Below are 15,322 nucleotides of genomic sequence, written 5' to 3' on the forward strand. Positions count from 1 at the left end.
CACTTCCTGAGCCGCTTCCAGAATGGGGCGACCGATGAGCACTGGAGCCACCTCAAACGCGTGTTGCGATACCTTCAAGGGACCAAGCATCTGTGCCTGGAATATCAACGCAACACTAATGCCGATTCACTCGTTGGATTTGCGGATGCGGACTGGGGCAGTGACATGGACGACCGTCACTCCACCAGTGGTTATATGTTCCAAGTCTATGGTAGCACAGTATCGTGGACTACACGGAAGCAAGCGACGATCTCGTTGTCGTCTACAGAAGCGGAGTACGTTTCCCTCAGTCAAGCATCGTGCGAAGCAATCTGGTTGCGGAATCTCCTCACCGAGTTTGGAGTGAATCTGGACGTTCCTTTGGTGATTCACGAGGACAACCAGTCCTGTATACACATTGCCGAAGAACCCCGGGACCAGAAGCGGATGAAGCATTTGGACATACGCTACAACTACATCAGAGAGTGTATCCAGAATGCCGTCATAAAGCTTCAGTACATCCCGACTGGAGATCAATTGGCGGATGTCTTCACGAAGGGCCTACCTGGTCCAGCTTTTCTGAAGCATCGATCCACACTGGGTCTAAGAGGGGGTGTTAGAAATAAGAATTAGTAATAGACCCATAAGTAATAGTAGGCTATGATAATTTGAACTCTTTCTCTTTCTGAATAAACCGTGTACTAGTTAACATCATCGTGTTTCTTATCACCAGCCAGGCGTGGCGTTGTAACAGATCTAGGAGTATGTGCACAGGGCGAAAGACTTCCGGCCACAGACCTCCAAGTGATTGAGGAGGAGGTTGGCCGGTTGAAAAACAACAAAGTCGCTGGAGCAGATCAACTACCAAGCGAGCTTCTAAAATACGGTGAAGAAGCACTGGTGAGAGCACTACAGTGGGTCATTACCAAGATTTGGGAGGAGGAAGCATTACCGGAGGAATGGATGGAAGGTATCGTGTATCCCATCTACAAAAAGGGCGACAAGTTGGATTGCGGGTACTATCGCGCGATCACACTACTGAGCGCTGCCTACAAGGTACTCTCTCAAATTTTATGCCGCCGTCTATCACCGATTGCAAGAGAGTTCGTGGGGCAATATCAGGCTGGATTCATGGGTGAACGTGCTGCAATGGACCAGATGTTCGCCATCCGCCAGGTGTTGCAGAAATGTCGCGAATACAACGTGCCCACACATCACTTGTTCATCGATTTCAAATCGGCGTATGATACAATCGATCGAGAACAGCTATGGCAGATTATGCACGAATACGGATTCCCGGATAAACTGATACGATTGATCAAGGCGACGATGGATCGAGTGATGTGCGTATAGAGTTCGAGTATCAGGGACACTCTCGAGTCGCTTCGAATCTCGCAGAGGGTTACGGCAAGGTGCTGGTCTTTTGTGCTTGCTGTTCAACATTGTGTTAGAGGGTGTAATAAGGAGAGCGGGGATTAACACGAGTGGTACGATGTTCACGAAGTCCGTTAGCTGCTCGTAAATTTGAAGCCAGGTAAAGTGAAGTGAAGCCAGGCGAATCGGATTAGTCATTAATGTGTCGAAGACAAAGTACATGATGGCAAAGGGCTCCAGGGAGGAATCACCGTGCCCGCCACCCCGAATTCATATCGACGGTGATGAAATCGAGGCGGTTGAAGAATTCGTGTACTTGGGCTCACTGGTGACCGACGACAACGACACCAGCAGATAAATTCAGAGGCGCATTGGGCACGAAACATGGACCCTACGTGCAGAGGACCAACGCGCCCTTGGAGTTTTCGAACGGAAGGTGTTGCGTACCATCTACGGCGGAGTGCAGATGGAAGACGGGACTTGGAGAAGGCGAATCAACCACGAGCTGCATCAGCTGCTGAGAGAACTAATCATCGTCCACACCGCGAAAATCGGGAGGCTAGAAGAAGACGTGGAGCGCAGCGAGCTTGGTGGGTCGACCAAGTGGAGGACGATCTGCGGACCCTACGCAGAGTGCGGAACTGGAGACAAACAGCCATGGACCGAGTGGAATGGAGACGGCTACTCCTCCTCTCTCTCCTTTCCTCTTCTTGGCGTAACGTCCTCACTGGGACAAAGCCTGCTTCTCAGCTTAGTGTTCAATGAGCACTTCCACAGTTTTTAACTGAGAGCTTCCTCTGCCAATGACCATTTTGCATGTGTATATCGTGTGGCAGGCACGAAGATACTCTATGCCCAAGGAAGTCAAGGAAATTTCCTTTACGAAAAGATCCTGGACCGACCGGGAATCGAACCCGTCACCCTCAGCATGGTCATGCTGAATACCCGTGCGTTTACCGCCTCGGCTATATGGGCCCTACTGGAGACGGCTACTATGAACAGCAGAGGCCACCCCGGCTTTTTTTTTTATAGAATGAGGAAACCTGTTGGTTAGCAACACCGTAGGAAAACCACATTCTGCACTACCTGACCTTGCTCCGCGGCACGCCCGTTAGGGATTACTTCGTAGAGGAGGGGGGGACTTTGCTTTCGCACTCTCGCTCATCTGTCAGCCATCACATTCGGCATATCTCTAGGGGGCCAACTCGACTAACTGTTGGTCGGCCCGCTATTTCCTCTGGAGGTGGAGCACGATTGTGGATACCGTGGTCGACACGGCATTCCACTCGTCCACCCCCGTACACATCCTCTCTATAATGTTATCGGGAGTAGTATCCCTGCCGCATACCTCTAACATGCTCGACCTCTGCTCCGCAAAACGCGGGCACTCGAAGAGCACATGTTCCGCCGTTTCCGCCCTGTTTGCACACTCCGGGCATGAGGGTGAGTTTGCATGCCCGAACCTGTGCAAGTAGCACCCATGGCCCGACAGGAATTGTGTCAGGTGAAAGTTCACTTCGCCATGGGGCCTACACGTCCACCGGGACACGCTCGGTATGAGCCTGTGTGTCCACCTACCCTTTGTTGAAGAGTCCCAGACTCTTTGCCATTTCACCATAGACGAAGTTCTAGCGTTTCGTCGCGCACCTCTCGTACCTCTTTCCTCGTAGCACTCAACATCCTCGGCCAACACCAATGCTATCGGTATCATGCCCGCTAGCACGCATACCGCGTCTTTCGAGACAGTCCGGTATGCACTGGCCACCCTGAGGCACATCAGCCTATGTACACTCTCTAGTCGGTCAACATTCCTCTGCAGCTTGAGCGCGTTCGACCATGCGGCGGCGCCATACCGTAGTATGGACACCGCTACTGACGCGAGCAGCTTCCGCTTACTCGAGACTAGGGTTACCAGACGTACTCTTTTTAGAGTACATGTACTCTTTTTCAGCTATAAATTGAGCGTACTATTCTTTTTGGTAAAATGGGCCCAATTGTACTCTTTTTTTGCAAAATTACATTTTTCTGATGAAATATACATATCAATCAAAATAACCTTACAAGTAGTAAAAAACAGTATGCTACAAATTAGAATCACTCAACGATAGGTCTTATCTGCAGAAGAAAGGCCATCTTTATTTTCCTTTTCTTCCATCGAAATCACATTAATTCATTCAGATTATGATTAAAACTGTCGTTAATTAATTTGTTTTGCAAAAATGGCTTCACTTTGACGTGCAATAATCGGAAGGGTAAATAATAACGAAAGTATTTCGTTTCTGTAATATGTTTTGAAAGCAGTATCAGTTTTTTAAACTGTCTTGAACGAAGCAGTCAGTTACATTTTCCATTGAGCTCTTAAAAGAAATTTATAATCAGTATTAACGAGATTTTAACCCTTCCGAAGAAAGAACTCACATTTTGCGAGTTTGTCGGGATTGGGATTCGATCCTAGGTCCTCGGCGTAAGCGTCACGTGTTTTAGCCATCACACTAGGTCCGTTTCACAAAAAAAAAAAATAAAAAAGTCTCGCGAAACCCATCTACGGAAGAACGAAATAATTGACAGTTCTCTCTAATTCTTAACGAAAGGAATTTGAAAACAAATTACTAACACACACGTATTTGTATTGGTCAATAGTTGGCATGAATACTGAAAAAATGTGAGACTAGAAACTGCTGTGATAACTATCCAGTGATGTATTAAGTAGACGACACAACTTAATACAACAAGATTTTCACTTCGTTAGAAAATTTACCTATCTTTATGTGTCAAGTATGGTTTACAGCAGGGCTGCCCAACGTACGGCCCGCGGGCCGGATCCGGCCCGCGAGAACATTTTGTGCGGCCAGCGGCACGATTGGACAAAACTGATAGAATTTAGCCCGAGATTATTCTGAATATTTTCCTTTTTCAATCGAAATGTATATTAATAATCTTAAAAAATAAAATGACTTTTTAGAGTATATTTTGTAAAATTTTTAAAAGATTTAAAAATATGCAAGCATTTGGTTTGAGTGTCCTACAGAATTGAAGTAAAAGATTCTTAACAATAAAATAATGTGTAATGTGAAAATTCGCTTGATAAGATTGTAAAACAAAATAGAAAGATTACATCATAAACCTAATTTAGGAAAAACATGAAAAATTTAATCACAATTTTTAAAGATTTCAGAGATTTTTTTGTGCCATTCAATAGTTCTGTCTAGTACTACATTGAAACATGTTATTGAAACTTCCTAAATACTTTGTCAAGCTCCAATATTTTGCAAGAAATCAAAAAACCTTTCAAATTTCATTAGAAACATTAAACTGCAAAAAAGTTCTTTTCTATTATCTAGCCATGCTCAGAAAAGATAAAAAAAATAATGTATTATTAACGAATTTTTATTTGTGGCCCGTCGACTGGTATGCAGTTTCACCAGTGGCCCGCGGCCGAAAAAGGTTGGGCAGGCCTGGTTTACAGAATTTAAATATTGAAAACTTCAAGAGTGTCAAACAGTATTTAATCGAAAAAAAAATAGAAAGAAATCAATATTTACTCGATTGCTGTACTCTTTTGTACTCTTTTATCAGAATTCTTAAATGTACTCTTTTCATGTGTGAACAATATGGTAACCCTACTCGAGACAACTGCCGAACTGTTTGACATCATCCTAGACAATGCCATAACCGCTACACTCGCTCTCTTACAAGCATACTCGACATGACTACTGAAGCTCAACTTGTCGTCGACCATGACTCCAAGAAGCTTCAGTGAGCGACAGGACTCGATCGAGCACCCGCCCGTGGTGACCACAGCCTGCTGTGCAGACTGGCGGTTGTTCACCACCACCACCTCCGTCTTGTGGTGTGCGAGTGTCAGTTGCCTCGACCTCATCCAGCTTTCCACTATGTCAATCGCATGCGCTGCCGTCAATTCCACCTCTTCGAGCGACTCACCGTATACCACCAGGGTAATGTCGTCAGCGAAGCCAACCAACTTTACTCCCGGTGGTAGTGCTAGCCTCAGTACTCCATCGTATGCCGCGTTCCACAGTACCGGACCCAAGATGGATCCTTGCGGTACACCAGCAGTGACATTGTACTGTTTTTGGCCTTCCTCGGTGTCGTAAATCAGCACCCTGTTCTGGAAGTAACTACCCAGAATACGCCTTAGGCCAGCCGGGACACCTAAGCGAGTTATGGCGCTCTCTATGGCGGCCCAGCTTACACTATTGAAGGCGTTTTCTACGTCTAGCGTTACGATCGCGCAGTACCGTATGCCTCTTCTCTTTTTCTGCAGCGCAATTTCGGCCAATCCAGTCACCTACCTAATGGCATCCACTGTCGATCTACCTTTGCGAAACCCGTACTGGCTGTCTGATAGCCCCGCGTTGTCCGACCTCTCGGTATAGACCAATAACCTTGACAGAATGATCCGCTCTAGGAGTTTCCCGGCCGTGTCTAAGAGGCAAATTGGTCTATAAGCCGACGGGTCGCCTGGTGGCTTCCCGTGCTTGGGCAGTAGAACCAATTTTTGCCTTTTCCACCTCTCCGGAAACTCGCCTCTATCCAAGCATCTCTGCATAACCGATCTGACCATGTCAGGGCTAGCTTCGATGGCCGCTTTAATAGCCACCGTCGGAATGCCATCCGGGCCCGGGGCCTTGTTCAGCTTAAGTGATTTCGCAATTGCGGTAACTCATCATTCGTCACTGGGGGAACCTCACTCGGACCAGGATGGTCTTGCGGTGTGGGTGCCCATGGTCTCACCTCGTGGTGCGGGAACAACGTTTCCACAATCCTCTGCAGCATCGCGGGAGAGCGTTCCGGTGGTGCAGATGTGCCTTTCGTTTTGCACATGACTACGCGGTATGCATCTCCCCAGGGGGTTGTGTTGGCCGTCTGGCAGAGATCGTTGAAGCACGCCCGCTTACGCGCCTTGATCTCTTTGTTCAGTGCCAGCTTTGCCGCCCTGTATGCCACCTCTCGCTCCGCTCTCGACTCATCGGTCCGGGCTCTCTGCATCCTTCTCCTTGCCCTGTGGCAAGATGCACGGAGCTCCGCGATTTCTTGACACCACCAGTACACCGGTCTTCGTCCATTCCTGGGTATGGATCGCCTCGGCATTGCCGCATCACACGCTCGTCTCAAGGTACCAACTAGACCGTCGCTAGACAAGAAGTCTGTATTCTGCTCCATGAGCATCCGCTCCACAAATGCCGGCTTATCGAAACTCGAGGTTAGCCATCCTCGGTGAGTGTCGGTTATCCTCGACTGCTGCCGTCTACCGCCCTGTTCGATATCGAATCGCCAGGTGATCACTATGCGTGTACCCGTTATCAACTCTCCAGTCTGAGCTAGGGTTAAGCCCTGGGCTCCAGAAGGTCACATCAATGATGGACTCCGCACCGTTTCTGCTAAAAGTGCTTACACTGCCGACATTCGCGATCTCAACGTTCAATCCCGCCATAGCTTCGAGTAGAGCCCAACCTCTCTCGTTCGTAGAGCGACTGCCCCACTCGACCGCCCACGCGTTAAAGTCCCCACCGATGACCAAGGGGCTCAGTCCAGCTAGTGCGCTTGACAGCAAATCTAGCATGGACGAGAACTGACAGCAAATCTAGCATGGACGAGACGACGCACGTCGTGGAGATTATCTCCTGGACCGGGTACCGACCGGTCGTACAGATCGCCGCTTTTTTGGCCTTATCCGCAACCCAGTTCCCGTTATTGGGGGGGATGCGGTATGGGTCCGAAAGAAGCGCGATGTCTATACTCGACTCCGAGGCGGATTGCCACAACAGCTGCTGCGCGGCTTCACAGTGATTCAGGTTCAACTGTGTGACTTGCGTCATTTTCGGCCGTTACGTCCACTTATGCTTGGGCACTTAGGCCCACCCGTCACATGGCCCTTGTTCGTCGTGCAAATCAGACACTTTGGCGCCGATTTACACTCCCTGACGAAGTGGCCTTCTACTCCGCATCTTCTGCAGAGCTTGCTCCTATCCGGGCCTTTGCATGCCCACGACTTGTGGCCTCGTCCGAAACACCTGAAGCACACTTCCGGCGGCTCACATACACTAAGCGGGCACTCCGACCATCCGACTTCAACCATGCCCTTAGCAGTCGCTTTCTTCGCTTCCCCGACTGGAAGCTTGATCGTCGCGATCTGCGTACCTGCTGGGAGGCCACCCCGGCCTTAGCCTGATCGGTAAGGGTACCAGCTTGGTACCACCTAAGCAAACAACTTTATCTGGTGATTGCGTGTCATCTGCTGATGAAGTCAAGAAGAGCTAGGTTTAGGTTGAACAAAAATGTATTTCTAACATGCAGGTAAAGAATTGTCGGCTAAAATCTTAACTGCTAAAACGCGTGAAATGTAATATATTACTGATAAATACACAGCATAAAATTGGCGTATAAAACCCCGAAAAAAGTCAGTTGACACATGCAGGTCATCTAAGAAACAGATAGCACAATTATCTGCTGACTTATCGTTCCCCTGGATAACCTAAACTAAAATCTATACTCGAATCTAAACCCTTGGCATCAATATTTCCTTTTGGCCTCGCTGACCAGACTATTTATGTGATGACTATCTGTGAGTCTGGCAAACTGCACCGGGCATCCTGCGGTGCCATCGAAGAATCGCTCCACGGGCTGCACCGCATAGAACAGATACGCCTCCACGGTCATCAGTTCCTGGTACAGCACCATCGGGTGCGTCTCGACGATTCGGGCGCATTCCTCCAGCACCAGGCGGAAGTTGTCCGGCAGGGTGACGGCTACCTCCTCGTCGAATTGCTCCCGCGAGGCGAGCGTTCTGACGGGATAGAACCGGACCCAGTAGTCGTAGTTGGGGGTCAGCAGCGAGTGGGTTGTGTTCTGGTACGGGGGGATGAGGGATTCCTGCGAGGAGGATGGTTGGGGCGAACCGAAGAAATCATGGTTCGATGAGGATGTTAGAATTGACTCGGTGGCAGTTTGATCGGTTTCATCTAGTGGGAGTGTGTGATCCAGCTGGGTTTCCTGGCTTTGTTCCTCGTTGCGAATCAGAATACGAGAAAGGATATGCTCGTGGGAGTGGGTTATGGAGGTGCGCTTGGGCGGGGGTGTCCAGTCGGATTCGTCGCACTCGTCGATGAGCAGGTAGGGAGATTCGTTTTGCATCACCCGCCAGAGAGTGTTGTTGACAACGGTTGAATCGATGAATTCCAGCTGGGATATGGCCGTTGGCACTTTCTTCGTTTTGAGCGTGATTCGATGATTGGTTTGGAGGAGTTGTTTGAGATCCGATGGGCTGACCAGAGGAACAACCGAGCGTTCTCCGTGGTTCTCGTGCATGAACTTCGGTACGTGGATCTTTTCGTCTCGGTTGTACGCTAGAAGGAAAGTTTCCAGGTAGGACCGGTTCGGAGTGAGGCTGGGTTCGAATTCGATACTTTGGGGCGATTTCGTGGTCGGATTAAGGCGGTGAAGAGTATCCACCACGTTTGTGGAAAAATCCTTCAATTTGGACATCCAATTACGATTAACTGGCTTGCTTGATACTCCAAACAAGTCTCCGCCTTGCTTTTTACGTAGATTGTAATCAATGAATAAGTCCGGATTTTGTTCGCTTCCTTCTTCCTTGGCAACCATTCGATTCGTCGGATAGTGAACCTGAGCCAGGATAACTTTCCTCATTTCCAGGTAACGCAGCCACTCCAGAAAGACAAACAACTGCCGATAGGACGGTCCCAGGTTTTTATGCATAGTATTGAATTTCGTTGCAGATTTGGACAGTTTCATCTCCGTAGAATCATTACAACCGAACATGAGCTTCAACATGAACATAATGAAGGCCATTGCCCGGGCTTCGTAGTTCGGGAGGGTCCTACCCTCAACGTGCTCCATTTTCGGCGGAAAGACCGCCAACAATCGATCCAAAAGCACCATAAGATCATCCGGCAGGCACAGTTCCTCCAAATACCGCTTACAAAGCTTGCTGAAATCCGGAACAACCGGTTTCACGTTTAGAAACTTCATCATCTGCCGCACCCCCATGAGCAGGTCGGTATGGGCCAGAGATCTCCCCCGCTGAAGTCCGCACAGCGTCTCCACACAGCTGCTGGTATCCACTTCCTCCGGTATGTACTGCATAAGGTTCGTGCATGAAATGTGCTCCTCTCGGTAGAAGCGCAACAAATCGGCAAACTGCACCGGACTTCGGCTCACATTCAACGCCAGGGCCAGAATCGATGCTATCGCCTTCCGGTACAGACATTCCGGATCCGACCGGCGCGTCGAATTCAACCTCTTGTTCGGTTCCAGAGACGCGTGGCATTTCATCACATCCTCCACGTCGCTCTCGTGCTTATCGATATGCTTCGTGGACATCTTAAGTCTTCGCTTCATCTTGATCCTCGCCAGCCGGGAGTACTTTATCTTCTGGCCTCCGCTTTTCGAGCTGGTTTCACTTTCCGTTCCGGACAAACTTGCGTTCAGCGATCGAACCGAAAGCTCGTGCAGTGACCTGGTGAAAGGTGATTAAGAATAAGCTTACAGCATATATTCTAGCGACAACATACCTGTTAATATCCGACTGGGAGGCCCTGAACGTATCGTACTCCACGTTAAGTAAACTCCTCTGTTCCGAGCGAACCTTCTTAGTCAACGCCACACCGGAAGTCGGCGCCGAGCTTGGCTGTACGCTCGAAGCGGTACTTTTCCTCCGTTCGCGCTTCTTCTTAAGTTTACGATTGTAGATAATATTTGCGTCCCTAGAAAGTGTAGAACACATCTATGAGATACCCCCGTTTCCGTAAACCCACATAATACGGTTCTTTACGTTTTCCGGTGGAACACATCCAACCGGGGACGTTCCGGTTTCGTCTTGTCGAAGAAAGCCACCTCCGACCGGCGCAGGTAAGCCGTCCACAGTTGCAGCACCGTCAGCTTGAAGTTTTCCCCGGCTCCGATCGACACCAGCCGGTCGGTGTAACCGAGCAGAATGAAGTTGACCACCTCCCAGCTGGTGAGCAGTTTGCCCTTCTTCTTCTTGGTCGGTTTGATCCGGATGGTCCCACCCCCCACAGCGTTCGCTCCGCCCATCGGAAGGTGTTCGTCGAATTCCGCCACCATTTCGATGCCATGCTGTTGCGATTTGGTGCCGCACTCGACGCAGTAGTGGAATCCTTCGTCCACCGTGAACTCGTGCTGGCCGCACACCTCGCAGGTATCCATTTGCAGCCGGTTTTTGTTGAATATTACCGGTAAAATTTAAGAAAAAACTAAACTATGCTGCACGTGAAACGAACGGGTGCCAATTTGTTTTGGTTTTTGAATATTAAAACACAGCTGATTTTTGTTTACTATTTTCAACCATTCTCTTTTCTTCTTCTTCTTCTTGGTTCTGTTGGTCCTGGCTGTTGCTGACAGAGACCGGGGGATGGCAGCAGCTTATATGCTATAGGCCTTTTCATTTGACGTCTTAAATCAGCTGATTTTTCGGGCGTTTGACAGTTCTTCTATGAAGGTGACACTTTCTTGTTAGCATCTGTTGTTTAAGCTTTGTAAACAAATGCATGCACGGAACTGTCACATGAAAAGGCCTATTAGCCTGTGCATGCCGGCGGGATCGACATACGAATGACACATATATATGAGTAGAGTCAGTCTAGTTAGAGTCTGGCGGACTGTCACTTTCTATCGGAGCCAATCGAGCATGACGTCACGGTGTAGCATTTATCGGTGAGGACACTATGACGTCATGCTCGATTGGCTCCGGTCGAAAGTGACAGTCCGCCAGACTCTAATTATAGGGACTCTATATATGAGTGGAGCTTTTTTGTCGACCATTCAAAGCTTTCAACAGTGTTCGACATTCGATCTGGCTGAAATTCAATTCGACCGTTATTTTTTATACAAATCAGCTTTTGTGGTTGCGGTAAACAGAAGCATTTCTCGTAAATGATTCCTCCGTCTCAATTGCAAGTGATTGCAAGACTTGTTGCAAGATTCTTTGTAAAAGTGTTTTATATGGCGGGTAGAATTTTTCAAACCCCCGAAATTAATGTATTTGGAATATATTTATTACTTATTGGGAATATTTATAAATTATGACGCTAATTTATAAATGACTTTAAATGACTTATTTTTGGCGTAGGTGTATCGAAACTATCGCCAATAAAACGCATACATATTTCGATTTTCAATGCCATAATCAATCGTTATGTTAGGCCGTTCCCAATGCTATGTTTTAAAAATTGTTTTAAACTGCTCGATGTTTTAAAATTTAAAACTGTCAAAAATAAAACTGAAACTCGTTACCGACAATGCTGTTTCAAATTATGTTTTAATTGCAGAAAATGATATGTATGTATTTGTGAAAAGCTTGTTTTGGCAGTTTTGAAACAACCTGGTGGAAATGCTTGTTGATCGATGAATCAAAGTGTTGATAACAATAATTTGAACATATAATCACAGATCTGTGGTTTAATTCAGATTCTTTGACGAATCATGCAAAGCTTGGATAACTGAAGCGAACAAAATGTATCAAAAGAAGCGCTAGTTTTTCATGGACTTGAATACGCATTCTTCCAAAAGTTTTCCTGGGGTTTCTGATGAAGATTTCACAAGCAACATCACCAGAAGTTCCTCGTGACTTCCTCCAGGAGTTCTCCGGGAATTGAGTAGTTTTTCGGTAATTCCCCCACCAGTTCCTCAAGAATTTACCATGGAGTTCTTCGGGAATTCCTTTAGTAATTTCTTGAAAATTCCTTCAGAAGCTTCCCGGACTCTGCAGGAGTTTCTCGGAAATTTCTTCAGTAATTCATCGAGAATTCCTCCAGGAGTTCCTCGGCAATTCCTCCAGAAAATCCTCGGCAATTATCAGAAATCAGGAATCCCTCCAGAAATTCTCCGAAAATTTCTCCAGGAGTACCTCGGGAATTTCTCCAAGAGTTCCCTTGAAATTCCTCCATGGATTCCCCGGGAATTAATGCAGAAGTATCTCAATAATTTCTTCACAACTTCCTCAAAAATTTCTCCAAGATATCCTTGGGAATTCCTCCAGAAGTTCTCCAAGAATTGCTGCAATGATTTCTCGGAAATTTCATTAGGAGTTCCTCGAGAATTCCTCCGGGAGTATGTATTTAGGAAGTTTCCTCAGGAGCTCATTGAAAATATCTCTAGAAGTTCTCCGGGAATTTCTTCTGGAGCATCTTCAGGAGTTATCCGGAAATTCCTCAAGGAGTTCCCCGGGAATTGCTACAAGAGTTCCTCGAAAATTTCTTCAGGACTTTCTTAAGAATTTCTTCAAGATATCCAAGAGAACTCCACCAGCAGTTTCTAATGAATGCCTCCAGGAGTTTTTTTCCAGAATTTCTCCTCGATTTCCTCAGAAATTCCTACATGATTTCTCCGTAAACTCCTGCAAGAGTTCCCCGTTAATTCATTCAAGAGCCCCTCAGAAATTCCTCCGAGAGTTTCCCATGAGTTTTCTTCAAAAAGTTCTCCGAAAAATTCTCAAGGAAATCGAAGATATCTTCGGGAATTCCTCCAGAAGTTTCTTTAAAACTTCTCCTGGAGTCCCTCGACAAATTCTACAGGAGTATGTCGGAAGTTCCTTTAGAAGTTCTACAATAATTCCTCCAGGAATCCCTCAGAAATTCCATCAGGAGATACTCAGGAATTCTTCCGGAAGTTTTTCGGGAATTTCTCTAAGAGTTCCTCCAAGATTGTCTCAGAAAATCCTGCATGAGTTCCCCGTAAATTCCCTAGGGAGTCCCTCGAGAATTCGTACAGAGGTCCCTTGGGAATTCGCCCAGGAGTTGTTTGAGAATTCTTTATGGAGTTCCTCTAAAACTTCCCCAAGTATTCCTAAGTAATTCCACCATGAGCTCCTCGGTAATTCCTCCAGGAGTTCCTCGGGAATTCCTCCAAGAGTTCCTCGTGAAACCCTCCAGGATTGTCTCGGGAATTCCTCCAGGAGTTAATCGGGATTTTCTTAGGGAGTTCCTCGAGAATTCATTAGGGAGTTCCTCGGGAATTCCTCCAGGAAGTTCCTCGGAAAATCCTCCAGGAATTCCTTAGGAACCTCCTCAGAAATTCCTTAGGGAGTTTCTCGAGAATTCCTTAGGGAGTTCCTCGGGAATTCCTCCAGAAGTTCCTCTAGAATTTCTCCAGGATTTCCTCAGGAATTCGTTAGCGAGTTCCTCGGGAATGCATAGGGAGTTCCTCCAGGAGTTCCTCGGGAATTCCTTAGGGAGTTGCTCTGGAATTCCTTAGAGAAATCATCGGGAATTCCTTAAAGAGTTCTTTGGGAATTACTTAGGGAGTTCCTCGGGAATTCACACCCTGACTCCTCTGGAATTCCTTAGGGAGTTCATAGGGAATTCCTTAGAGAGTTCCTCGGGAGTTATTTAGGGGATTTCTCCAGCAGTTCTTTCGGAGTTCCCCGGGTGGTCCTCTAGGAGTTCCCCGGGAGTTCCTCCAGGAGTTCCCCGGGAGTTCCTCTAGCGGTTCGCCCGGAATTTCCTCGGGAATTCCTAAGAGAGTTTCTCCAGGAGTTCCCCGGGAATTCCTTCAGGACTTCCACGGAAATCCCAGCAGGAGTTCCTCTGGAATCCCTCCAGGAGTTCCTCAGGAATTCCTCCAGGAGTTCCTCGGTAAATCCTTCAGAAGATCCTCGTGAATTCCTCCAGGAGCTCCTCGGAAATTTCTCCAGGAGTTCCCCGCAAATTCCTCCTGCAGCTCCTTCGGGAATTCCTCCAGGAGTTTCTCGGGAATTCCTCCAAGAGTTCCTCGTGAAACCCTCCAGGAGTTCCTCGGGAATTCCACTAGCAGTTTCTCGGGAATTCCTCCAGGAGTTCCTCTGGATACCCTCCAGGATTTCCTCAGGAATTCCTCCAGGAGATCTTCGGGAATCCCTTAGGGAGTTCCTCGGGAAATCCTCCAGGAATTCCTCAGAAATTCCGTAGGGAGTTTCTTGGGAATGCCTAGGTACTTCCTCGGGAATTTCTTAGGGAGTTCCTCGGGAATTTCTTAGGGAGTTCTTCGGGAATTCCTCGGTGAGCTTCTCGAGAGTTCCTAAGGGAGTTCCTTAGGAATTCCTTCAATAGTTCCTCCAGGAGTTCCTCGGCAATTCCTCCAGGGGTTCCTCGGAAATTCCTTCAGAAATTCCTCGTGAATTCCTCCAGGAGTTCCCCGGAAGTTCCTTCACGAGCTCCCCGGAAGTTCCTTCACGAGCTCCCCGGGAGTTCCCCGGAGGTTCCTCTAGAAGTCCCCCGGGAGTTTCTCCAGGAGTTCCCCGGGAGTTCTTCCAGAAGTTCTCCGGGAGTTCCTCCAGGAGTTCCCCGGAGGTTCCTCTAGAATTCCCCAGGGAGTTCCTCGGGAGCTTCTCCAGGAGTTCATCCAGGAGTTCCCCGGGAGTTCCTCCAGGAGTTCCCCGGGAGTTCCTCCAGGAGTTCCCCTGGAGTTCCTCCAGGAGTTTCCCGGGAGTTCCTCTAGGGGTTCCCCCGGAATTTCCTCGGGAATTCCTAATAGAGCTCCTCCAGGAGTTCCCCGGGAATTCCTGCAGGACTTTCGCGGAAATCCCAGCAGGAGTTCCTCTGGAATCCCTCCAAGAGTTCTTCGGGAATTTCTTCAGGACTTCCTCGGAAATTCCTTCAGAAGTTCTTTGGGAATTCCTTAGAAAGCTTCCGCGGAAATTCCAGCAGGGGCACCGCGATATTTTCCCAGAAACTCCTCTGGGATTCCTCCAGGAGTTCCTCGGGAATATCTCCGGGAATTTCTCGTGAATTGCTCCTGGAGTTCCAATAGAATTCCTCTGGAATTACCCCAGTAGCTCCTCTGGAATTCCCCCAGGAGCTCCTCTGGAATTCTTCAGCGAGTTCCTCGGGAATTCTCAGGAAGTTCCTCAAGAATTCCTGAGAGAGTTTTTGGGAATTCCTCCATGAGTTTTTCGGGAATTCCTTCAGGAGATACTCGGCAAATAATTATA

At 47.8% G+C, this 15,322-nt stretch overlaps 1 protein-coding gene across 1 annotated transcript; it reads right to left on the bottom strand.

Annotated features, from left to right (window-relative positions):
- Positions 1-7,636: 7,636 nt before the first annotated feature.
- Positions 7,637-10,743, bottom strand: LOC109400411 (TATA box-binding protein-associated factor RNA polymerase I subunit B). Its single transcript, XM_019672925.3, has 3 exons — positions 10,169-10,743; positions 9,909-10,100; positions 7,637-9,853 (listed from the first exon to the last, which is right to left on the bottom strand). The coding sequence occupies exons 1-3, from the start codon at positions 10,561-10,563 to the stop codon at positions 7,888-7,890; spliced, it is 2,553 nt and encodes an 850-aa protein (XP_019528470.3). The 5' UTR covers positions 10,564-10,743; the 3' UTR covers positions 7,637-7,887.
- Positions 10,744-15,322: the final 4,579 nt, after the last annotated feature.

Source organism: Aedes albopictus, chromosome 1, assembly GCF_035046485.1.
Source record: "Aedes albopictus strain Foshan chromosome 1, AalbF5, whole genome shotgun sequence".
Taxonomy (NCBI): Eukaryota; Metazoa; Arthropoda; class Insecta; order Diptera; family Culicidae; genus Aedes; species Aedes albopictus.

Bases quoted from the DNA above. Each gene is read 5' to 3' on its own strand.
- LOC109400411 (XM_019672925.3), bottom strand. From the start codon at position 10,563: ATGGATACCTGCGAGGTGTGCGGCCAGCACGAGTTCACGGTGGACGAA. The intron at 10,101-10,168 runs GTAAAGAACCGT...TACACTTTCTAG, and splicing joins GATGTGTTCCACCGGAAAAC to GGACGCAAATATTATCTACA. The intron at 9,854-9,908 runs GTATGTTGTCGC...ACCTTTCACCAG, and splicing joins TCCCAGTCGGATATTAACAG to GTCACTGCACGAGCTTTCGG.